The sequence below is a fragment of the Alexandromys fortis genome, unplaced genomic scaffold (assembly GCF_014885135.2).
Source record: "Alexandromys fortis isolate MF-2015 unplaced genomic scaffold, M_Fortis_MF-2015_v1.1 scaffold_231, whole genome shotgun sequence".
Classification (NCBI taxonomy): Eukaryota; Metazoa; Chordata; class Mammalia; order Rodentia; family Cricetidae; genus Alexandromys; species Alexandromys fortis.
In genome coordinates, this window is record NW_026068613.1 from 1,037,377 (window position 1) to 1,061,261 (window position 23,885).

Genomic DNA, 23,885 nt, shown 5'->3' on the forward strand with positions numbered 1-23,885 from the left:
CATACACTTTTACAGACCTAAGATCCTGGGTTCTATTGCGAGCTGAACCTAGTATTCGATACAGGGTGTATTAATGTAGCCAATAGATGATCAGATTGTTGTGCAAGCACACCAAAGTCATATTTAGATACATTTGCAGTGACTGGGTGAATTCCCAGAACTGGGGCTTTCTCATTTACAAAACAGAAATGAGAGGAAGGTAGGTGTGTGTGTGTGTGTGTGTGTGTGTGTATACCACAGTTTTTTTTTTCCTGGTGAAACTGGGAAAAGATTGATGATACATCTGAGGGGTATCTAGCTCTTCCCTCTCCCTGCAAAAGTGTCATCCCAAACATTTCCCTGTGGTTTGTGCCCAGTAGATTCACAGATTCTGAAAAAGGCATGCATCACTGTGCTCGGTTCATACTTATGTTTTGACATGTGGTGGTAGTGTGATGTGGAGAGGGTGAGCTACTATTTTTTTTGTTTGTTTTTTTGTTTTGGTGTGTGTGTTTTCTTTTAGCTCTTTTTTTTTTTTTGAGACAGGATCTCATGTAGCCCAGGTTAGCTTTCCACTATGCCGATATGCAGCTGAACTAGCCTTGAACTTCTGATTCTCCTGCTTCCAAGAGTGCACCACTGGATCTGGCCTCGTGTGTGTGTGTGTGTGTGTGTGTGTGTGTATGTGTTCACATTTACGCATGTACACATACGGCCTTAACTTGTGGGCATGCACATGTGGAGGCCAGAAGTCACCTTTGGGTGTCATTCCTCAGGCATTGTCCACCTTGTTGTGTTTTTGGTTTTTGAGACAGGCTCTCTCACTTGCCTGGAGCTCAACGAGTTAGTCAGGCCAGGTGACCTGGTTAGCGAGGCCCAGAGACCTTCCAGTCTCTTCCTCCCCGGCACAGGGAGCATCAGAGTGCACTGTACCATGATGCCTGACAGCACTCAGGTCCTCACGACTGTGTGGCAAGCACATCACCTAGTGAGCTATCTCCTCAGCCCTACTCTTTTCCTTAACCCCACTGCTGTTTCTTACTAATAATTCTAGTGGATGTCTAGAGCGACCCCAGACATTCAAAAGAAAGCTCGCATGTACATTTATCGAAGGGTGGAGAGACCAAAGAACAATGCTGTCAAATGGACTACATTTGGAGCAAGCACTGGGTATTTCCCCTCAAGGACTGGGGTTTGATTTGAGATCTAGCCAACAGTAAAAGTCATAGGACAAGATGCCTTCTGGACAGCTGAGTTGAGTAGTCAAATTCACAGCTGTTAAGCAGCAAGAAAGGGAAAACCAGACTCAGCCTAGTGTGACCTTCAGTAAATGATTGAGGATCAGTCACAGGAAATACCCAGCACCAAGACAAACAATGGGTTTCTAAATGATTATAGCCCTTGAGAGCTCTTCTAAGCCCTTTGGTAAGCGATAGCACACCAGACAACACTCCAGCGCCGCACACATCTAGTCTGGGATTCTGAGTTAAAATATGGGAAGAAATGGAGATGGTGATGATTTGAAGTAGGCTAGTGAGTGCCATACCTTGTAGGTTACCATCATGATCTTCCATAAGATCATGAACCATAATTCAATTGTGATTCTGGATAAACCACCATGTAAACAAACTAGACAACGATAAAATGGGATGGACTCCCAAAGCATGTGTCTAGCATCCATCAAGAAGGCAGGAGTAAAGAAGCTGTAGAGTAGGAAGCTTAGAGGACAATGGAGAGAAGAAAGGGCTGGACAGGAGTGAGTGAGGGAAAGATGGGAAGAAGCAGTGATGGTGTAATTGGGAAGCCAAGTGAGGTGGGTGAGGGAGAACTAGGACCCTAGCTCTGAGTACAGGAGGCTAGGTGACCTGATGATTTAGTAAAGCTATTTGATGTCAGAAGACCTCTGTTTCTTCATTGTAACACGGAGCATCAACAGCATTCATATTACTGGAGTGGTTGTGGAGGAGAGAGAAGGATGCTTTGCAAGCCCTCCAGGTGTAAGAAAGCAGGTACCAAGGATGAGGAAAAATTGCCATTTCAGAGAAGGGAACAGGAAAGAGAAACTGTCTTGTAAGGGACATATGATTGGTGCCATTCAGCTTTGTTATGAATTCTGATATCTAGGTTGGAATTCTGTTTAGGAAGTATTTAAATAAAGAGGAAAAGGCAGTTACACACCACCTCGTCAAGGGTTAGATGCATAGTCGCGCAGACAGTAGGATGGAGGGAGTAGCTTGCTACCACCACAAGGTCTGGACCAACCAGCCCATGGCTGGATAAATGCTGCATTAATTCAAGTCAGTTTCTCTAGTTGTAAAGTATGGAAAAGGTGTTTGGTTGTCTCTTTTATTTCAGAAGCATGGGGTGGAAAAGTCGCCGATGAGAAGAAGGGTCTTGAATTTATTGCAAATATTTTCTCCAACAAAATTACTCTTTTCATATATGATGAGGGTCTTGTTTCAAGTATGCCCCAGTGATGGGAGGGGTGAGAACGAGCTTGTCATACAAGCCCCCGTGGGAGTGGAGAATGGTCTTTCTTAGAGATCTCCCCAGATCTGAGGGACATTTCTCTTCTTGAATCCCACTTCTGTCATTTTATATCCCATAAGGCCTCCTGCCCTTGCTATCTGTATAGGCTAAAGAATATTGCACATAGAACAGTCATTAAAATGAGCTAATGAGATGCCGACTAATAAGGTCTTCTCACCTTTTCTATGCTCTCCTGAATGGGACGGGGGGCACACAAACATCAAATACCAGACATTACAGATCTACAGGTGAGGTATTTAGAAGCTACACACCTATCTTTGTCATTTTGTTCATCTTCCATGTCAGGCTAAGACATTTTTCGTCTGTATAGATATCATCCTCAGGTGCTGTGTCTTCTGAAGGATGCTTCATATTCATGCGAGACTCTGCAGGTCTTTCTCATGCCTTCTGTGTTCTCTTGCCTGGCTTGCAGTTCCTGGAACCCATGATCGTTAGCCTCTGCTGGGCAAGTGGCATGGCTATAGTCAAGCTGAGTGTCAGGGTCTTCAAAAACATCTTCCGTCCCAGGGAATGTGAGGTTAGTAGCATTGAAATCTTTAATCCCCTAAAGCTTCTGTTCATCCCTGTGTGAGTCTCAGCTGCCTCCTGTAAAATGAGGAATAATACTGATCCATAGACACTAAGAAGGGAACAGCTGAGCAATTTCAATCCAGAAAGGACACACATCCATGCTTCCAATATCAGGAGCATGTTGTATCACTTTCAAGGCCTAAGGAAATTGCCCTGGATCCTTCCTTGGCTTCTCGGAAGTTCCAGGTTTGCTCCAGGCCTTTGGGATTACGAAGATCTAGCCCTGAAACGCTAAGCTCCAGAAAGCATGCCAGTCCCCACAGAAAATGTTTCCAGAAACCTTGGAGGAGCATGCTGCTTTCTGGTGCCCTGAGAAGCAGGCCATGGACTTAAGAAAAACTGATGTCAGTGAATTGAAGTGTATGACATGCTTTGGCTTTAACCCAAACTAATCGGTGCTTCCTTCTGGTGTATATCCATTCTTTTTGTAGCAGTGGAGAACGACCCAATGGCAGACAGTTGGGGCAGAGGAAACACTACTGTCCAGTACTTGTCTAAAGTCATTTGGAGCATAAGGGACAACTTTAGTTGAGTTGGGAGCTGCTTGCTTGAAAGCAAGGACAGAGCGAGGTTTAGTTCATGTAAAGATGTTGGCTCTTCAGTTCATTCAAGATGTGTAGAGTTCCAACAGAGCTTGGAAGTCAGATAAAATCTCACAGTTGGGGTGGGTGGCTGACGAATAGAAAGACGGATGCTTGGGATTCTCGGGGCACCTTGCTGATGCTGCTGACATCACTGCACTGGGAATATCCAACTCCCTCAGTGCTCAGATCACCTAGCAACAACAGAAGAACTCACTGAGAAAGTCCAGCTCAGCCCTCCCCAAATACATTTGTACCAAAGAGGGAATGAGAGAATTGTTATGGCTTTGTTATCATGAGCAAGGGGATTGGGCTGCCCAACATTCTTCAGCTTCTGAAAGGTTTGACATAATGGAAGGCATTGTGACTTGACCATTAACTTAAATTACCCAGAGGGCGGGACTGCTATTCCGAGTAGAAAAGACCAAATTGAATGTCACGTCAGTTGTGGATGCCAGACGATGTTTGTATGGCATGGCATCCACACCCCCCTCACCCCCCCAAACCCTGTACATCACCTCAAGTCACACCGCATTATTCCTCCACGGGCACCACGGAGTTCTCCTTGTTCTCTGAAGGAATAGCAAGGTAGTCAGACCTGCAGAGGGCATGGGGGGTGGGAGGCAGTGCTTTAGTAGTCACTAGTGAACATGTAGGAAACAGGAAGGCACATGACACAGAGACAAGGCTGTGCACAGAGTAGCTCTGTATTTCCTTATGGTTGGGCCTCCCAAGACAAATCTACAGTTAGCCTCTGAGCAGATATAGTAACGATCCCTCCCATATTCGCATATGAAGACCTCCACGGGCAGTGCGGACATCGCTTAGCATCTTCAGGATACAGACTGAGATTTGGACTAAACTGAATGGTTGTGAATTTGTATTTCACAGCTGCTTTCATTTTCGTCTGCCCAGTTACTGGTGACGTTGAGCATCTCCATTTGTTTGCAAGCGATCTTGTTTTACTTCTAAATCTCATTTTTCTTCTGAAATATTTAATTTTTTTTTATTGTTTCATGTTTGGAAAATTTGTCCCAATCTGTTGTTCATAAGTTTTCCTATAGCTTCTTAGCATGAACAATTAAGGTTTTCCATAGAATGTAGTGAAAATTATCTTTTCCCCCTATCTTTGACTTGAACTTTTGGTATTTTATTGAAGAATTTTCCCTGTAAAACATGATGCTTTAAATATAAATTCTTATTCAACTACAAAGAGGAACATTTTCCGCATTTACACATATTATTTTTCTGCTCCATTAGGGCAGTTTTCAAGTTTTATGTCTACTTTTAAAATTTACTCCTGATTTGTTCTGGCTTGTAGAGATATGGGTAATGTTATTAACTTTTCTCTGCTAGTCTCACACTTGGCCTTATCCCCTTTTGGACAATCTTTATAGCTCCTACGACAAATCCTACTATCAACGTCTTCCAGGCGTAATGCTTTTGCTTTGCACTGACTTGGGTCAGAGGTGGGCAGACTTCTGACCCACAAATATAGTTAGTTACCTGTTTAAAGTATTGTGCACAGAAAAACCCAGAAGAATATTAAAACATGAGTCCTGTGTAGCTTTGCAAAACCGAAGATAATCGAGTTGTGCTTTGGATTAAGTATTGTTGCCCCTTTCCCTCCTGTGTGATCTTTAAGATGAATTTATCAGATACTCTGAGAAATCATGTGGAGGTTTTTATTGGAATTTCATTGACTTTGAAGATGATTTTGGGCAAGAAATGCCTTGAAGAGTGAGTTTCATCCTCTAGTCTTTGGGTTTTGCTCATTTTTCAGTAGGCGCTGTCATTTTCTCCTCAGAGGTCTTTCGCCCTTTTTGTTGTCTTCCTTCCTAAGTACTGTTGGACATTTGTTACAATTGCAATAAAAGTTTTTTAAAAATTTTTTTATGTGTAATGGATGTTTTGCCTGCATGTATGTATGTGTACCATGTGTGTTCTTGGTATCCATGGAGGTCAGAAAAGGGTGCTGGATCCCCTGGAAGTGGAACGACAGACAGTTGTGAGCCACCACGTAGGCGCTGGAAACTGAACCTCGATCCTCTGCAAGAGCAGCAAGTGCTCTTAATACCTGAGCCATCTCCTTAGCCCTTGTTGCAAATGATTATTTTTTTTTTCTAATTTAAGGATCGTATTCCTGGGATATAGTCAAATTTTTTTTTTTTGAGATTCTTGCTTTGCTCTCCCTCAGAGACGTAGTTTGAGAAATATCTTATGAGGTGATCTTGTCCTTTTATGAACATCATAAAGTATTAATACCCAAACTAAGCTGCCATTAGGTGATGTGATTGTATGGGACCACTATGGTACCCATGGTCTGTGATTGGATGAAATATTATGTGATACATGATTGAAGGTGGATTTGCATTGGCAACCTTATAGAATATTCTTAACCAGGTTGCTTAAAGAGATTTTATGTAGATAATGATACTTTGGGTGTAATAATGATAATACATTTTTCTTCTTTGTAAATCTTATCCTGCTCTTCTTCATATTGGTGATGGTTAGTATTAACCATCAGTTCAAAGCCTAGGAGGCAAATCTTTGGGCACCCATCCATGTGAGACATTGTGTAGATTACATTACTGATAGATTACATTGCTGTGGAGATTACTGTGAAGCATTGTTCAGATTGCATTAACTGATACAGGACACCCCATCTTAACTGTGGGTGGTACCATCCCCTGGGCAGGGATCCTGGGCAGTGTAAAAGGGGAAGAACCGAGCTGAACCATAGCATGTATACATTCACTGCCTTCTGTTCTTGACTGCTCTCTGTGACTTGCCCAGACTGTAATGTGAGCCAGATAAACCCTTGGACTCACAAGCTGCTTCTGTCTGAGTGTTTTTATCACAGCCACAGGAGAAGGAGCCCAGCACATTTCTTATTTTACCCGAGGTTTCCAACACAGTATTATCTAGGAGCAGGGAGAGATAGCATCCTTGTCATGTTTCTCATACTATACGTATTTCTTCCGAAGATTCGTGTCAGATGATACTGATGTAGAGTACCCGAGTAGCTGCAGTTTATTTGTTTAAAGAAAATCCGTGTTTAGGTATAGATGTATGCATTCACCTTACTCAGGACACGAGGCATTCCTTAGCTTAGAAGGCATGTCCTGAGAAATGAGAGCAATGCCTTTAACACACCTACCTCACCTACGAGCATGGGTTATTTAGCCACATGCCTCCTGCTGACTGGAGGCCGACGTTCACAGAGACCTGTTCAGCCTCAGAACGGAGCAGACTGTAGTGCTGTTCTTGGAAGACATTGACATTAGAATTCAACCTCTGATGCAATATCTACTGAACACACATGGCTTTCCCATCATTATAAAGTAAAACACTCTTAGGATGAGCTATCCTTAGTAGAGGACCGCGAACATCATGTTTCTGGCTAGGGAAGTCGTTTCTTTCCGGCCTCCTCTCTAAGCATATGCGATTCTCCCGCATTTGCTGTCTTCTATAAGGGAATCATCTCATTTCCCCTTCCCGTTTCTTCGTTATATTTCACTGTTTCTATATCTGTGCCATATTCTGTTTAACTTTTTCAAATTCATCTTCTGGTCGCCAGTACATAATCAGTTATTATGTACTGTTATACTGTTAGTTTATTGCCAAGTAGTTTTTGGTTTTCTATCAACTCTGGTTGACCTTTCTTAGCAAATCGTTTGCTCTTTGGCTTCGTGTTTTTTTTTTTTTTAATTTTTCTTTTGCAGTAAATATTTTATTTTGTTCATTTTTGTGTGGTGCTGAGAACTGAACCCAGGGCCTCTCACAGACAAGGCTTTCCTCTTGAGCCTCGCCCTGTTCTATTTTAAACAGCTCACTTCTATGCTTTCTTTTCATATCTTCTGTGTCTGGGTCTCCTGGGACTTAATCCTCCTGCTAAACACGTCTTCCTCAGCTCGATTTCTTTCTTCAGTGAGCTATAAGTTGGGAGGAGATTACAAAAGAGAGCTAGGCCCAGTTAGCCTGGGGTACCTTGTGAGGCCTTGGCTGGGAGTGGGCCCCTTTGGAATGTTTTCTTTTTTATTCTCTTATTTCTGTAGCTTTGAATCAAATTTCTCATCTTAGATTTTCCTCATCATGTGGAGAGTGCCTATTTAAATCCCAAATACTATGATAGCAAGCTTGTCATTGCTTCTTTCCAAGAATCTTTTCTGGTTCTTCTTGGAGTCAGACCAGCATAGATAAGCTCCTTGGATTTTCTCAAAGCTGGCTGTCATCTGTCTACCCTTTGTAGCGCCCCCCCCCCCCGGGGATTCTGGCTGTACTGGAGGTTCTTAGTTCCTACTCTGTTTCTTGTGTGAGTCCAATTGGAGGTACATCGTATCCAAGCTTCATACCCTACTGAACCATGCATATTGTCTTTACAAAAAAATTGGTTGTAATTTTTATTTCTCTGAGATGATGGGCATCACAAAAATGAGCTAATTTAAACTTCTGATAAAATTTAAATTTATCAAAAATGTAAATTAAAAATTAAAAATAGCCGGTTGTTGGTGGTGCATGTCCTTTAGTTCTAGCACTTGGAAGGCAGAGGCAGGCGGATCTCTGTGAGTTCGAGACCAGCCTGATCTACAAGAGCTAGTTCTAGGACGGACTCCAAAGCCACAGAGAAACCCTGTCTTGAAAAACAAAATGAAAACAAACAAACAAAAATTCTAGGCAGTAATGGACTAGGCATTTTAGTTACTGCCTCAGCAGTGTCTGGATGTCTGTGGACTTTATTTTTTTTTTTTACATACCTCCATTTTCTTTTCCAAACAATAGGCCAATAGCGTTTCTTAGCCCCTTGTCTTTACAGACTCCAGCAGCCCTCACATGTACTCAGTCTTGAGTGTGGGTATTTGGTGAAAGTGGGGAGTAGAGGCCAAATACTAGGGGATTAGATTCCCTGCTTGAGGTATTCGCTTGCTATCAACCTCAAAGGAAAGAGCGTGTTTTGTGGCACTCCTTAGCTAATGCGGGGCAGTGCCCAGGGGGACACGCTCCCAATGCAGCAAGGAAACAGCTGAATGTGATAGAAAGAGCATAGATATCAAGAATAAAAGGCCTGGGTTCGATTCACGGCTTCTCCATTCACCGCGGCAATGTGCTTGCCTTCTGTGAGGCAGCCTCAGCTCACCATTTACCAACTGGTTATGATCACACATAACCTTATGAGATTGCTTTGGCAGCTGCTTGTCTTTTCCATACATAGTGGTTTAAGGTGTAGGCCAAGAGACAGCTGGCCTAAATTCAAATCTTGATTTGTCTCTGTGCTGGCTAGTGTTTCGTCAGCTCAACACAAGCTAGGAAAGGTAACCTCAGTTGAAAAACAAATGCCGCTACCAAACTGGTTTGTGGACAAGCCTGTGGGGCATTTTCTTGATGGATGATTGCTGTGGGAAGGCCCAGCTCACTGTGGGTGGTGGCAGCCCTGCGTAGGTGGTCCTGAATAAGCTATGAGGAGAAGCTGGTAAGAATTTCCTCCATGGTCTCTGCTTTGGTTCCTGCTTCTAGGCTCCTGTTCTAGCATCTTGAGGATGGACACTGATGTGGAAGTATAAACGAAGTGAACCCTCCCTGCCCCCAGTCGTTTTTTGTTATTTTTATTACTACAGCAATACTAACTAAGACAGTCTATGACTTACAATGGCCTTCCCAGAACCTCTTCTAGGCTTACTATTTTTATCTGTACAATATATAATGATGTATTCTTTTTAGATATTTTTATTTGCGGGGGGAGGGAGTCGTTGAGAAAGGGTTTTTCTGCATAACAGCCCTGGCTGTCCCGGGACTCTATAGACCTGGAAACTCTTTGTAAACCATTCTGGCCTTGAACCTACCTGCCTCTGCCTCCCAAATGTTGGGATTAAAGGCGTGTGCCACTACCACCTGGTTCTGGCTCTGGGAGAGTTCTTATTAGTTCTTATTGTTGTTAAGAGGAATGTAGACAGGTATGTGAGAACACACGTTCCGAGTGTGTGAGCTGTCATTCAGTACTTACGCGTTTTCCTGGGCTGCCTCTTCAGCCTTGGAGACCTTTCTGTAGCAGTAGATCATCTCAATGAACAGCCACAAGGTGAGGAAGACCAGGAGGATGTACATCATGATTTCTGAGACCACGGAGGTGAAGTCTTCTCCCGCTGCAAGGAGGAGAATGGGGTTCAGAACACACGTGTCTCACAGGTCCCAGAGCTGTCGCTGGGCTCACAGATATACGAAGCCTGTGTAAGTCTCAAATAAACGCCGAGTCTAGAGGAGCTTATGAGGATATCAAAGGGATCCCCATTGCCTGACTCCCTATCAGATTTCTCACTTGACTGTTCAGCTTTTCTAGATATAAGGATGAGGGGAATGACAAGTGAAAGAAGGAATGACAGAGTCAGAATGATTGCAGATACACACACACACACAGAGTATTGCATTCATGATATACTATCTACTGTGTAATACTCATTTCTTTTGAGTTTCAGTTTCTTAACCTGTGAAATGAGGATAATAATTCACGGTACTCTGGATTGTTGCGAATGTTACATTACTCAGTGTATTTGAGGGTGATGAACTCAGGGACAGCCCAATTGCAAGGCGCTTACCTCATACCCCAGCACTAGGCAACAAACAAACACAACATCAAAATGGCCCCGCTGTCTTGTCAGATGTGAAGCTTCACACAGATATAAGGAACATGCCTTATTCTAGCCACCTTGGACCTCCGAGCCACAGGTAGTAGAGGTGGTATCCCCAGAGAGAAGGATCATTTAGGGCTACCATCGTCAGTGATAGAAGCATGTTCTCCATGGGTCTGGAAGGAGAAATGAGGGCCTTCCAGGTTGTGCCAAACCTCAAGAGAAGTGAGTACTGGAGGGTTCAGGAAACTTACGAGGACTCTCCTCAGGCCGGCTCCTGAAGCACATGCCTTCTTCCATCTCCCGTTTAAAATCCTCCAGTGCTCTCTTGCACGCCAGGATAAAGCCCGTCTCTAGTGACAGGATATGTACGCCTTTTGTGGTCCATCCTTTCTCACTTCCCTTCCATTCGTCTTGCTGTAACCTCTCTTATGTATTGGTATTCTCGACTCTCTGGTTTGATCTCTTGCCTCCTCTATCCTGGGACCACGTCCTGCTTTTCAGCCTTCTGAGAAGGACCCTAGATTCTGCTGAAAGCCCCTTGCGGGGGGAACTTCTCCTGGGATCTTGGGTAGCATTGATCCATCCATGCACAGTTTCCCCCAGCCCGTAAGATCACTCCCGGGAGGCACTGTGCTGTGCATCCTTTCTACGGACCGCAAGAATGTGTTTTTGAAGTGTGAGCCTGTTTCTCAAATCTAGGTACTTAGCCCTTCAGCTCTCTTTCTCCTGTTAGAGCTGGAGGTCATGGGTGAAGCTGGGAGCATAGGAGCATGAACATGTCCCTCACCTGTCTTTTCTGCGGGGCTTGCTAGGACCTAGTGAATGTGTGTGATAGGCTTGCCATAAAGTGTGCTATTTCTATTTTGGTGCCAAAGCTCCGAGGTAGTAACAAGAAGGTTCCATCTGTATTTCTGTCGCCTGTAGGAGAAGAGGCCACTGCTTCCTGTCTTAGAATGAGAACAGAGAGACTAAGCCTGGAAAAAGTCAACAAGGAGAACCAGGCAGATTCCCTGGGGCTCCAGGAGCGGGGCAAACAGACATCTGTCATGTACCTGTGAGTGATCTGAGGGTGGGGAGGGCTGCCAAGGGGTTCCAGAGGCAAAATCCAAACCCAGAGAAAAAGTGTCATGGGGCAGGGAGGGCAGAAGAAAGAAAGATGCAGTTGGGGGGTTAACTTGATAGTGGATGTTGGTCCCCGCTCTCATGGCGCTTCATGTTCCTAAGCAAGCCCTTTGCTCCTCAGAGCACTCCCGCCACACCTGTAGCCTCCATGTGCCCGAGGGGGCCATAGGAACACAGATCACCGCTCCTGAAGTCATACCCACAAGGGCGCCTGCATTAAATACTATGCAAACTCCTTCCCAGTCCTACCGCCTGTGTGGCTCTGTTGCTCTAATTATGAATTTGTTTTTTTTTCCCCCCTTGTTCTTATCCGAGGATTGCTCTGGTGACAAACAGGCAGGCTAGCACAGTGGTGCCACACTTTCCCATGGGTGTGTCCCCCACATCTCTGGAGGCCAGAGCAAGAGAGAGCAGGAGATAGAGACCCACAGGAACCTGCCAATGAGCCAGCAGGCACCAGTCAACAGTTCCCGGGGTGAACACAAGATGGCACCAGGCTCCCTTCCCCCGGGAGGCGAGATTGCATAAACAAATGAGGGTAATGGAACTTTGAACAGATTTTTACCTCAGAGAGCTTCCTGTTCAACGCCCCCCCCCCCCTGTTTCCTCACCAGAGGACACAAGCACTGAGAGTGGATGAGCAAGTTTTCATTCAGGTGGCCTGAGCCTGCTACACGTTGAGAACCAGACCTCCCTTCCGTAGAGTTAGTTACAGGGTCTCATTGTCATTCACCCTCAAGACCCAGCAACTGTCACTGCCTCGATTTTGTAACAATGATACCTTTTATTTTCAAGCTGGCCAGTGGCCTGGAGGCTGTGAATCCTCCACTCCCTTGCTTAGGGCACGCTCTGTCTATACCCGTCTTCTCTCTCCACAGCCTGCACCACCGCCTGCTCACCAGCCTGTATCTTAGGGCAGCGATAAGAACATGCTGGAAATATAACTGTGTGAGAGGTTCTGAGAATGGCATGGCGGCCTAGCCCTGGTGAGGAAACACGAAAGGAGGTGCAGGGATCACATTCTGCCTTGGGAAGGAGTGTTTGCCAGGGCTGTGAGCCACAGTTCTTTGAGTCTCCTGATAGTGGTGGAGGAGCACTTTGTGCGGTCCCTCCACGATTCTGGATTCAGATTGCGCGGGAATGCAATATACAAGTTAGGTTATTGACAGAATTTTCCACCTGCCACCAACAAATGCAAAGAGTCTGTTGACTTTAAAGACTAGAGAGCTAGCAACTTGTTCCCATTTCTAGCTGAAGACAGACACCTGTAGAGAGAGATACTATAGATGGGGGAGGGCCAGCAAGAGGGATGGTCAGGTAAAGGGGCCTGCCACCAAGCCTGATGAACTGAGTTCAATGCTATTACCACATAGTAGGAGAACAGAACCAACACCCATGAGCTGTCCCCTGAACTCCTCATACACCATGGCACGTGTGTGTGCATGCAGAAAGGCAGACATACAGACAGACACAGAGAGAGAGGAAAGAGAGAGAGAGCACAAATAAATGGAAATTTAAAAATTTAAGACTCTGAGGAGACTTGAGGCTCACTAAATTTTGAAAGCGATTTGTTTGGAGATATATGTGGCTCGCAATAGAAGAGATGACGTTTACATATAAATTAGGGACTCAACACTGGCCAGAGAAAAAGGCATGCCTGAATTGTTAGCTGGAGGCCTTCTGGGGGCTGTCCTTTTCCTCTAGGGAACCAGGGAAGTTATCCTAATATCCTAATATCTTGTCTGCTCTGAGGGAAGCCACAGCAAGGGCTTCTGACGAGGCAGGTTGTAGGAAGTGGGCCCTGCAAGGAAGGCAGATCTGCGTATCACATGTGTGGAAAGCCACTGTCCTCCACCCCAACCCATGAAGAGACTCTGGGCCCCAGTCTTACCCTCTTCAGTGACTCTCAAGGGTATTAGTCTTGTGGTCTTCACGAAGGGCCTGTGTGCCTCAAATTCAAACTCCCTGGACACGTTGCATGTGTAGAGGCCAGAGTCGTTCAGCGTGACATTGAGCACAGTGATGGACACGTCCTGCAGGTCTTTGCTCCCGTTCCACTGCAAGCGACCTTGGAAGGGGCTCTCCACCTCCTGGTGGCCATTGCGATACTCGTATATCTGCAGAGAGAGGAGCGGAAGCAGATGGTGGCCAAAGAGACAGGGAGGAAGGAAGAGCAGGAGTTTCCACGGGACAAGGGACAAGGTTACCAGAAGACCCAGAGCATGGGGTGGGGGTGGGATGAAGAGGCACAGAGGAAGCCATGGGAGAGAGCGAAGACGGGAAAGCAGGTAGAGGCAGACAGATGTCTGGACATGTGGACATGGTGAGGGGAGAGGCAGCATGGAGTAGTGAGAAAGAATCCTGGGTGAACAAAAAGGAGCAGAGTGGAGAAGAAAGAAGGGTGGCTGATCCGTGAAAGAGACTAGTAACAGGAAAAGGAAGGGATGGAGACAGAAAGGGGGTAAGGAAGGAGAGGGAGGGAGGTGATGAGGCGGCCAGCGACGGAGAGGATATAGAGGCCAACAAAGCAGCTGTGAGCAGAGGTGATACCTGACAGCCCTGAGCTTAATGCCTGACGCTCTGACCTGGCATCCATCATGGTGGTTGTGGCCAGGACAAATACAGGAATCCAGAATGTGGGAGGAAGGCCAGTGAGCAGAGAACTCAACAACAGAGAGACGCGTAGAGCTTTTGCTTTGGGCCAAAATAGAACCAAAGTCAGCTCTTTCCGACTTCTTTCTCAGACACTTCCACTCTGACATGACACTTTTTCCATCTAGGCTCCACTAAGCGTGGGTGTGGACTAAAACTCACACTCATGTTCCTAGACATTAACATTTAGTGCCTCAGCTGCACCTTGTGGTATGGGACAAGTATACCAGCAGCGAACGCAGCTAGCCTGTGACAAGGCCTGAAACCCATGGGCCAGCCCTTCCAATCCAGCCAAGACCTCTGGCTTCCTAGAACTGGGCACTAAATCTGAGAATACCTCCGTGGTGTATGACTCAAGCTTAAGTTAGACTCTAAAAACTCGCTGCTGGTCCTTGCCTTGGCACAGACCTAGATTCAAATACCACGTACTACCTAGAATCAGAAATGAATCCACTTGGGGGGTGGGGGAGAATGAGCAAGTGAAAGTCAATGTTACCATGTTGTTGTCTCCAGTAGGTGAAGAGACCCAGGAGAGCAAGGGAGAGCTCCAGAGAGAGCCTTGGGTCTGCTGTCAGACCACCATATACAGATCTAAACTTGTGTGTGTGTTTAAATCTAAACTCCTTTACTAAGTTAATGTTATTCTTTTGCTCTTCACTTTCCCCAACAAACACACCATATTTCAAAGACATTTAAAATGAATTAAAAAAAAAATCAAAGCTCACATGTCCTGCCTGGTAACAACCCCATCATGAAGCTTTTGTTTTTATTCCCACTTAAAAGGACAAAATAATTGGAGGGATCAAGAGGTTGACTATGTTTAAGCGTATGGAGCCAACTAGCATGAAGAAAAGAACCAAAGCCAGGCAGCCTGACTCCAGAGTCAATGAAAATATGGACACTGATTTGAATGAACCACAATCCCTTGAGCGTTGACCCACACCAGAACTGACATGGACTCTGACCCTGGCACACAGTCTGGAGGGCTTCTTACCCTGCTAGGAGTGAAACCCTTGGTATACAGACCATTGAGGTTTAGGGTTGCACTTGGGCAGAATGGCAGCATGACCACCTGGGGTACAGCTTGTGTCAAGAACTGACTAAACAGTTGACCCACAGAGGTGGCTCTCCTGGGCATATCAGTTTATACAAGCTCTGGTCATCTCATTGTTCCTACTTCACTGGGACTGTGATACTTGGAAGAGCTACCCATGCTACTTCACATAAAGCTACCTTGCTTTCTTTCTTTCAACTTCATTAAGTCCATTTCAGAGGACTGCATGAAAGATGAACACACCTAGCCGGGCGGTGGTGGCGCACGCCTTTAATCCCAGCACTCAGGAGGCGAGGCAGAGGCAGGCGGATCTCTGTGAGTTCGAGACCAGCCTGGTCTACAAGAGCTAGTTCCAGGACAGGCTCCAAAACCACAGAGAAACCCTGTCTCGAAAAACCAAAAAAAAAAAAAAAAAAAAAAAAAAAAAAAAAAAAAAAAAAAAAAAAAAAAAAAAAAAAAAAAAAAAAAAAGATGAACACACCTGTAAGACGTCTACTAGGGTGCCTAACCCACACAGGCTCTATCAACACATTTACCTCTTTGTACCCCCTTCTCCTGCTTGTAACCAGGATTGCTTACAGCTGGCCGAGTACCTGCTTTGCAAAGACCCTGGGCGACTCTAAGGCTGTCAGTTATCTGCTGAGGTGATGTCAGTGCTCAGGAGAGGAGGGAATGTCATGTCAAGGCATCATCTCCCAGGCTGTCGGGAGCCAGGCATACAACAGCATAGACCAGCAAACAAAAGACCAGAGGCAGCAGTCTGACATACAAGGAAATCTTTACCGCCCTCAGGCCTGTAGAACCATTCCACCACAGTGGTGGCCTCCACCTCCTCCCTCTTCATGCAGGAGATGCAGCGCAGCTTCATGGGATTGCCCTGCACGGCATCCGTCTCCGAGGGTACTTCCACACACACAGGGAAGCAGACTCTGACTGGAGAGAGGATGGGTGACAAGAAGGGGACAATCAGAGTGGGCATGGGGGAATGAGGAGGGAGGGAGGAAAGACAGAGAAGAAAGAATCATGAGACACGCTTGAAAATAACAAGATCCACGTGTGCATCTGTTGCTGGGCCTCCTTGAGTGCGCATGAGCAGAATGGGTCTCCATTAAGATGGTGCAGAGATGGATCTTGACTGGAAGGTTTTGGAAGCCATGAAGATGCAGAACAGGATGGACTTGAGTCTAACCTCAAAGCCTTGGAGTCTAGGAGGAGACAGACCATGCTACCATCCGTCAGCTGTCCATCCACTTGACCATTCATCCAGCAGTCATGAAAATCCATTTTTTGTCGGGTCTGATGCTAGATTAGAGACTCAAGAAAGAACAAAACACTGGCCATGCTCTCCATGCATCTGTAACCTAGCAAAGAATACATTTAGTGTGGTGATTCAACCCGAACACACAAGAGGTCATGTTGGTAATGTGCCCAGGTCCACAGAGGGGCAATCAGTTACTTGTGCTTGGACTGAGGAGAAGAGGAGAGAGGACTGGTGGGCCATGAAATAGAAAGGTAGATAGGACCCACGCTGAAAAGACCTGCATGCACTTTGTGATGTAATATACTGAGGACTCTAACGTCAAGCGGAGAGGGAATCTGAGTTTGGGGACCCATGAAAAATGGTGCAGCATCAGCAGAAGTATGGTGAATGGACCACTCAGTCTGGAGCAAAGCTCTGTGCAGAGGAGAGAGACAGAATTCAAGGGGTCAGGTGATCAAACACCACCTTGTACACCACATGGAGGTTTGGACTTTTGGTTCCCGCCCTCTAGAAACTCCAAGTCCAAAGAAAGAAGGTGACTATGTCAGATTGCAAATTCAGAACTAATCAAAATCGGGACACAGATGCCAGTGGAGCAAGAACAAGTGTGGGATGCATTAGCAGATGCACAGTGTGCAGAGGGAAGTAGGGGTAGTTCTGCAGTGTTCAGAACAAACGCGGATGCTGTGATCCGTTCGGCATCTCACGTTCAACAAAAGGGGGCAGTTCATGTGTGCACACCCAAAGGTGGTCAGGAAGGCCCATCAACAAGACCTGGTAAGGGACAAATGTGGGAACATGGGGTGCTGAACTTGGACACAGGACAGGTTTGTCTTCAAACATTTCGGGCTGACAAATGGAAAAGAAAGGGTCAAATTTAAAAGTTTTAAAAAATCAGTTTAGTGCGGTTAATTTGTTTTCCTTCTGGTGTTTTGAGACAGGGTCTTACTGTGTTGCCCAGGCTAGCCTTGAACTCACAATTCTCTTGCTTCAGTCTCCCCGGTGAGATTATAGGCCTGTGGCATCAAATCTAACTTTAAACAAATCCCTCTTAGTTAGCCAGGATTTGCTGCAGGTGTGAGGTCAGTAAGGGCTACTGAGTATGACCCTGTAGTCACTAAATCAATAGCAAATTTTTTTTTTTTTTTTTGGTTTTTCGAGACAGGGTTTCTCTGTGGCTTTGGAGCCTGTCCTGGAACTAGCTCTGTAGACCAGGCTGGTCTCGAACTCACAGAGATCCGCCTGCCTCTGCCTCAAGAGTGCTGGGATTAAAGGTGTGTGCCACCATCGCCCGGCCCAATAGCAAATATTGTTTGGAGCTGTGGCTCAGGTGGTAGCGTGCTTGCCTAACATGCACGAAGCTCCAAGATTGAATAAATCGGGTGGAGTGACATATGCTTGCAGTTCCAGCCCTCAAGATACTGAGGTAGGAGGATCAGAAATTCAGGGACTTCCTAGCTACTTACTGCATTTGAGGCCAGCCTAACTTACATGGGACTTTGTCTCAAAAAACAACTTAAAAATAAAATATATTGTTAGATGCTGCAGCTTCATAAAAACTATTTGGTAAGGGATTTTATACCTATGAATTGGGAAGACTCAAAAGTGTGACCACTACCATCATGACTTTGAAGGATCCTCTGGTATCCTTTCCATGAATTAATGACAAGCATAGGTTCTGCAAGGCGGAACAAAACACACTGATATTTCAAAACTAGCTCAATGTCATATTTCATTTTAAACATGGGATTTAGAACCCATTGGCACTATAATTAAAGTTTTAAAAAATGCTCTAAATGAAAAAAAAAATGAATTGGCTTTGAAACAAACCCTCAAGGGAAGGGGGCTAGCCTCATCCTGTAGTCTGCAGAAGATCGTTTTCATTGTTTTAATGGAGAAAGGTCCATATCTTGGGGAAAATTATTAGAAACAAGTTGGGCATGTGGTAAACTTATAGTCTTCATCACAGACTCACTTTCAAAGCAACTGAAAAGCATTACTGTACAAAAGTGTATGCAGCAAGAACTCCATGTAACATAGATTCTCATATTCGGTGAGGGGTGCCAGAGATAAACCAGACCAATATGGATGGTCTCAAAGGCATGAAAGGGAAAAGTCCCAAGGAATGCACCACGGCAGCAGTAGAAGCAGGGTGAGAGTGGTGTTGGAACATTTAAGGACTGTGTTTGAATAACTGCCTAACTTCTCTGAGACTCAGTTTATTCAATATTTTTTTTTAAAAAGATAAAACACCCAGTAGATAGGTCATGAAAATCCTATGAGTTAATTTAGACAATTGTGCCCTGAGTCAATATCATTAATAATGGCATTTATCTCCATTTATTTGGCGAATGTATTGAGTACCCACTGTGCAGCCACTATGGTACCAAGAACCAAACAAACCCATCCCAGCTCCCTTGGAGCCTGAATCTCAGTGGGGGTGGTACAAGTAGGTAACAAAACAAATTAAAGCAGCAGAGGAGGGAGAGAGGATGAGGGGAGGTGGGGAGGAAGGGGAGGCAAGGAGAGGAGGGGAAGAACATATCAGGACTGGCCTCACTGAGAATGGAACACTGGCATTGGGAAGCTGCTGAAGAGGAAAAAAAAAAGAAGCCACAGGGATGTCTGTGTGAGGTGATGGCAAGCAGTGAGAACAGAGACAGGTAAGGGAGGGGGAGGGTCCCATCTCGCCAGGTCTTATAGGATACAGTTAGAGCTTTGGCTTTTGCACAGCGTGAACTAGGGAACCTTGAAGGCTCTGAGTTGAATAATATGATTTCTACTATGTTGCACGGTCAGTGTGCCAAGGGGAGAATAAATTGACGGGAAGCAGATTCAAAGGTAAAAGCAGAAAGAATGATTAAGAGGTTGGTACAGGGCCTGGCAAGATGGAGCAGCCGATAAAGCCACTTGCGGCCAAGGTGAACAAACCGGAGTTCAACCCCTGTGCCCCACGTGATAAAGGAAAAGAACTGACTTACATAAGTTATCTTCTACCTCTCCACACATGCACAGTGGCATGTGCTTCCCCAACACAAGAAATAAATCCAATAAAATCTTAGGCAGCCAAAGAGATGGCTCAATGGTTAAGAGTTCCTGTTGTTCTTATAGAGGACCTGAATTTGGTTCCCAGTGCCCATGTCAGGTACTTTATAACCATCTGTAACTTCAATTCCAGGGGATGTGATACCCGCCTCTGGCCTCTAGGGCACCTCTACAGATGTACATATACCTTCACATCAACATACACACACACACGAAATGATTTTTAAAGAAAAATTTTAAAAAGCTGTACAGTGGTGAAACTGGGCAGTTCTTTTGCCTAGGTGATAGCAGAGCCAGCTTACACAATGTTACATAACCGAATTGGGGGCTGTGCTCTCATGAACACATAGCTGGATTGCAGAGGAGGACTGCAGGCATTCATTTGTAATGAGGGGGGAAGCACCCTGCACAGTCAGAGTGTTGGGTGTCGGTGGCAGTCATGGAGTATGTCTGCCTCCTTTAAGGTGCCCTTGGAGAGAAGACCCACTGTGAACCTTCTCCTGGCCAAGTCCAGTTTTTAGGCAAGACAACTCTGCTCCTGCAGTCCCAGCCAGCACATTACAAAATGGCCACAAAATTCTCTCATCTCATTTGCTTGCACCTTGCAAGGGGACCTCCTGCTCCTTCCATCAACAGGGAAGTCAGTTTCCCCACCATGCCATTGCCTTGTTTCCTGTGACATTATCTAGGTACCCTCAAAAAGTGGAACACATGGAAGAGGTCAACCCACATCACTGGCTATATATATATATATCATAATCTCTTGGAATGTTCTGGACTGCATCATTGACCTTGGAATGCAGCTTCATATGAATACAATTATAATGAAGACAATCATGAAAAAAAGTGACAAATTAAGAATGACAGATAACAAAAAAAAAAAAAAACACCTAAAAAAACCCTTCTCTGTTCCTTCCAGATCTTTTTCTTCTTTGCCCTTTCTGAACTTTCCCTAGACTGCTTCCTCTACAGTAAGATAATGAAGGCTTTAATTATAATGTAAATAATGTTCAAGGGGGGGGACACGAATAAAGTTATTTTTAGACCTTAACATCCTGAAATGATTTGGTCTATCAGATTAGCAGAGCCTTGAAGGAATGAGATTCAGAAAGGGCTGCCAAGAGAAGAAAAATCCCCCAATATAGGGGACCCTTGGGGGAGCAAAAGTAGAGAAGGTACTGGGAGCTAAAGGATGGATGAAGTCCTAGGAAAAGGGGGTGGCATTGGGGGATGAGAGGAAGGCTTAGAGGAGAAATACCAGGACCAGTGTCCAGTTGACAATTGCACACAGCATCACATGTGTCTACAAGGAAGACAGGGATCGATCGGGAAGACAGCAGCTCTCTAGCAAGCCCTCTGTCCTTTATGAACTCACGTTCTCATGCCCTAAAGTGGAAATAGCTCACATGTTGTCCCTACATAACGTGGTGATCAAAAGGCCTAATGGATACAAGAATTATTTGCAAATAAAAGAAAACTGTACTTGTGAGTGAGGCTCTTCCCCCACACAAACAACGGAGCATTCTGAAACCCTTTTGACTGAACCAATGTTTGTGTCACAGAATCTTGGAGTGAGCAAGGATAAATGTAACCTGTCCTGTTAGTTATCCCCAAGATTTTTGAGGGAGTAGGGAAGACAGAGCCCTCTGAAAGTTCTAGTAATATTCTGTAAATATTCCCTTCTGATTGACTTGTGAGATGAAAGGGGCGTTAGATATGATCTGTGACAGCTCCCAGACTTCACACTTATCAGGCATTCTGGGGATGTCACCAAATAAAAATGAAGAAGTAGGACTGGTGGAGCTGAGAAACAAAACAGAGCTTTGTGGTTTCTAGCCCCAGACTGCTGAGGCTGCAGCATTTCCCCAACCCCCAGCCCGTTGGAAGTGGGGAGGGAACTTACAGATTTAGAGTTTGGAAAAAATTCTCTACCGACCTCTTCCAAGCTCTCTCTACAACTTGAACCTTACCCACATCTTTCCTTATCCTGTCAGACTAACTAAACCCTCCCAAGCCTCGCAGCCCTAGCATTTCCCTGGAGTAAATAGCGGCCTTGATCTTCAAGACAGGTGAGCTCACTAGCAGCGCATTATGTCAGCTTCATCTCCAAGTAGACTGTGGTCTACAGGGAATGGGCTGCGGTGGAGTCTGCCCCTGGGGTTGGTGTTATTTTCTTCCTTTTCCGTCCTATTCTTGTTTCGTTAGGCATTTTGTTCAACAGGAAACCGGGCGCTTCCTCTGGTCACATGCAAAATCCAAATAATGCATGCAGCTACAGTTTGTATCCAAGGCTTGACAACGTCGCGTGAAGGCAAAGAGGCATGCCTGCCACTGCCCAGGCAGAGGGGGAGCCAAGCCCAGTGCAAGATCGTAATCCCACAAGTCTACTTTCTGTAACAGAGATGGACACAGTTCATTATGGTTTTTTTTTTCTTTCGTATTTGAGCTTGGAGGAAGGTAGCTAAACTGATTTATGAACTGAAGAGCACCTATACTTGATATGAGGGCTGGGTCAGAGACATGAAAGCAAAGATGCCAGAAATCACACACACACACACACACACACACACACACACACACACACTGCTGAGTCTCACTACTCCATTTAGATACTCATACTAATATGCTCAGATACATGCTAGTGCATATAATTATAAACAGGGACATATATTTACGTCCAGTAAAATACTGCGTGTATCACAGTATTTTATCAGCACCTAGATGCCCAGTTCCCTCAGCACTCATTCAGGTGCCCTGTTGTAAGCTATACTTGAGGCTATTTAGCCCAGCATTATTTTCACAAGTTCCTTATCTAGAGGGGCAATGCCATCTCAGTCTCTCACAGCTAACAATCATTCAAAAAAAAAAAAAACCTACAAAAACTCCAGCAAACAAAACATGCCAGCTAATCAAATACCACAACACCTCAGCTCCAGATGTTCCCGTGAACTAAATGCACCTTCACATCTGTCTATCAATGCACACCAACCAATGACTGGAGCTACTCTCTCACCCATTCCTTGTTAAAATTTAACAGATGGGTCAACTACAGTCTTTTCTCTCTAAAATTCATACATCCAGTTTTTGTGCTTTATATATTTTTTTCAAGTAGAAAGAAATGCTCCCCCAACCCACAGAGATGCTCAGGACTGAGTCTCCACTGAGTAATGCAATGTAAACACAAGCGAGAATTTTAAAATAATGGATTAGGATACATTTCTTTCAGCAGAGGGGTAAGCTAGGGGAGGGCATAGGGATAATTAGGAAAGGAGTGAGGCTGGAAGAAGCACCAAAGAAGGTTGGGGGGGGATATCAAGCCACAGGGCAGTGGGGGAGGTGCCTTTGCAACCTCCAATGCCAGTTTTCTGGGAGCACATGTGGACACCCATGTCTGGCAGACATACACAGAAGGAAGCCAAGCAAGCTCCTTTTTGTCACCAGTGACATCAATTAAGTGTTATTATTGTTATCGTGATGCCTGTTACCTGCATATTGCAGGGCAGGGTGCTGTACTTACCCCAGTAGACGAGCATGAGGGATGCTAGGGGAAGCAATCTGTTGAAGGCAGGCATCTTTTTCTGTAAGTGGTTTCTGGAGCTAAACAGAGAGAATCTCTGTCAAAGACTGCGCCCTCTGATTCTTTCGAGGAAACCCTTAGGGATCAGCTGCCCCTAAGGGAGCGACCTTCTGAGTGGGAGGAGGAAGAAAGGTCATGCGCCCTGTCTGGGGGGGGGTGGGTCTGCGGAATCCCGTGCTGAGTGTGGGTGTCAGCTCAGGCCACCTCGTGCTCTCTCGCTGGAGCGAGTCCCCGGGCTTGGCTCAGCACCACGGACAGTAGCCTCCCCGCCCACCCCGATCTTGGAATTCCAATCTCTCTCCCCAGCTTCTCGCAACCAAAGCAAAGTGGGCTAGGAAGGGAAGCGCACAGCCGGCGCGGGGATGCTGGGCTGTCGAAGGAGTCATGTCGATTCACCTTTCGCCACCCCTGGGAACAGCGGCACTCCGACTTAGATCCTCCGAGACTCAGGAGCTCCGGCAGGCTTCTCGGGCTGGGTGTGTCCCCACTCCAGCCGTCGTCTGGGCTACAGAATTTGTTCCACCTCAGTCTTGTACACAGGGGCCCGGGTTCCCGGGCGGTCCTCCGGGGGCTGGAAAAGAGGCGGGAGCTGCCGTAGGGTTGGTGATCTCAGAGGTGGTAGAAGGAAGGAACCCCTTCCGTGGAGCGCGCCCCTGGATCCTGTGAATCCCCGACGCTGGGTGATTGGGTGATCAAGCCGCCCCTCTCCAGGGCCGCCCCCTTGCCGAGTGTGTTGCCAGCCTTGACATGCGCAGGCGGCTCTTTGCCGGTCGCTACGGACCCTCCCCCTTGAACACACATTTCCCTCCCCTAAATCGGCGTGCCCCTCCCAGGGCTGGCGCGCTGAGAAGAGGGGGCGGAGCCCGGC

General features: G+C 45.8%; 1 protein-coding gene across 2 annotated transcripts; it reads right to left on the reverse strand.

Annotated features, from left to right (window-relative positions):
• Positions 1-503: 503 nt before the first annotated feature.
• Positions 504-23,792, reverse strand: Scn3b (sodium voltage-gated channel beta subunit 3). 2 transcript variants are annotated; one of them, XM_050133491.1, is made up of 7 exons: positions 23,414-23,792; positions 22,958-23,037; positions 15,904-16,067; positions 13,320-13,545; positions 9,682-9,820; positions 4,199-4,278; positions 504-3,874 (listed from the first exon to the last, which is right to left on the reverse strand). In XM_050133491.1, exons 2-6 carry the CDS (start codon positions 23,010-23,012, stop codon positions 4,215-4,217), a joined length of 648 nt encoding a protein of 215 aa, XP_049989448.1. In that variant the 5' UTR covers positions 23,013-23,037; positions 23,414-23,792; the 3' UTR covers positions 504-3,874; positions 4,199-4,214. The 2 variants fall into 2 exon arrangements, with proteins under 2 accessions (XP_049989448.1, XP_049989447.1); XM_050133490.1 differs by lacking the exons at positions 22,958-23,037; positions 23,414-23,792 and having other exon boundaries at positions 13,320-16,040.
• Positions 23,793-23,885: the final 93 nt, after the last annotated feature.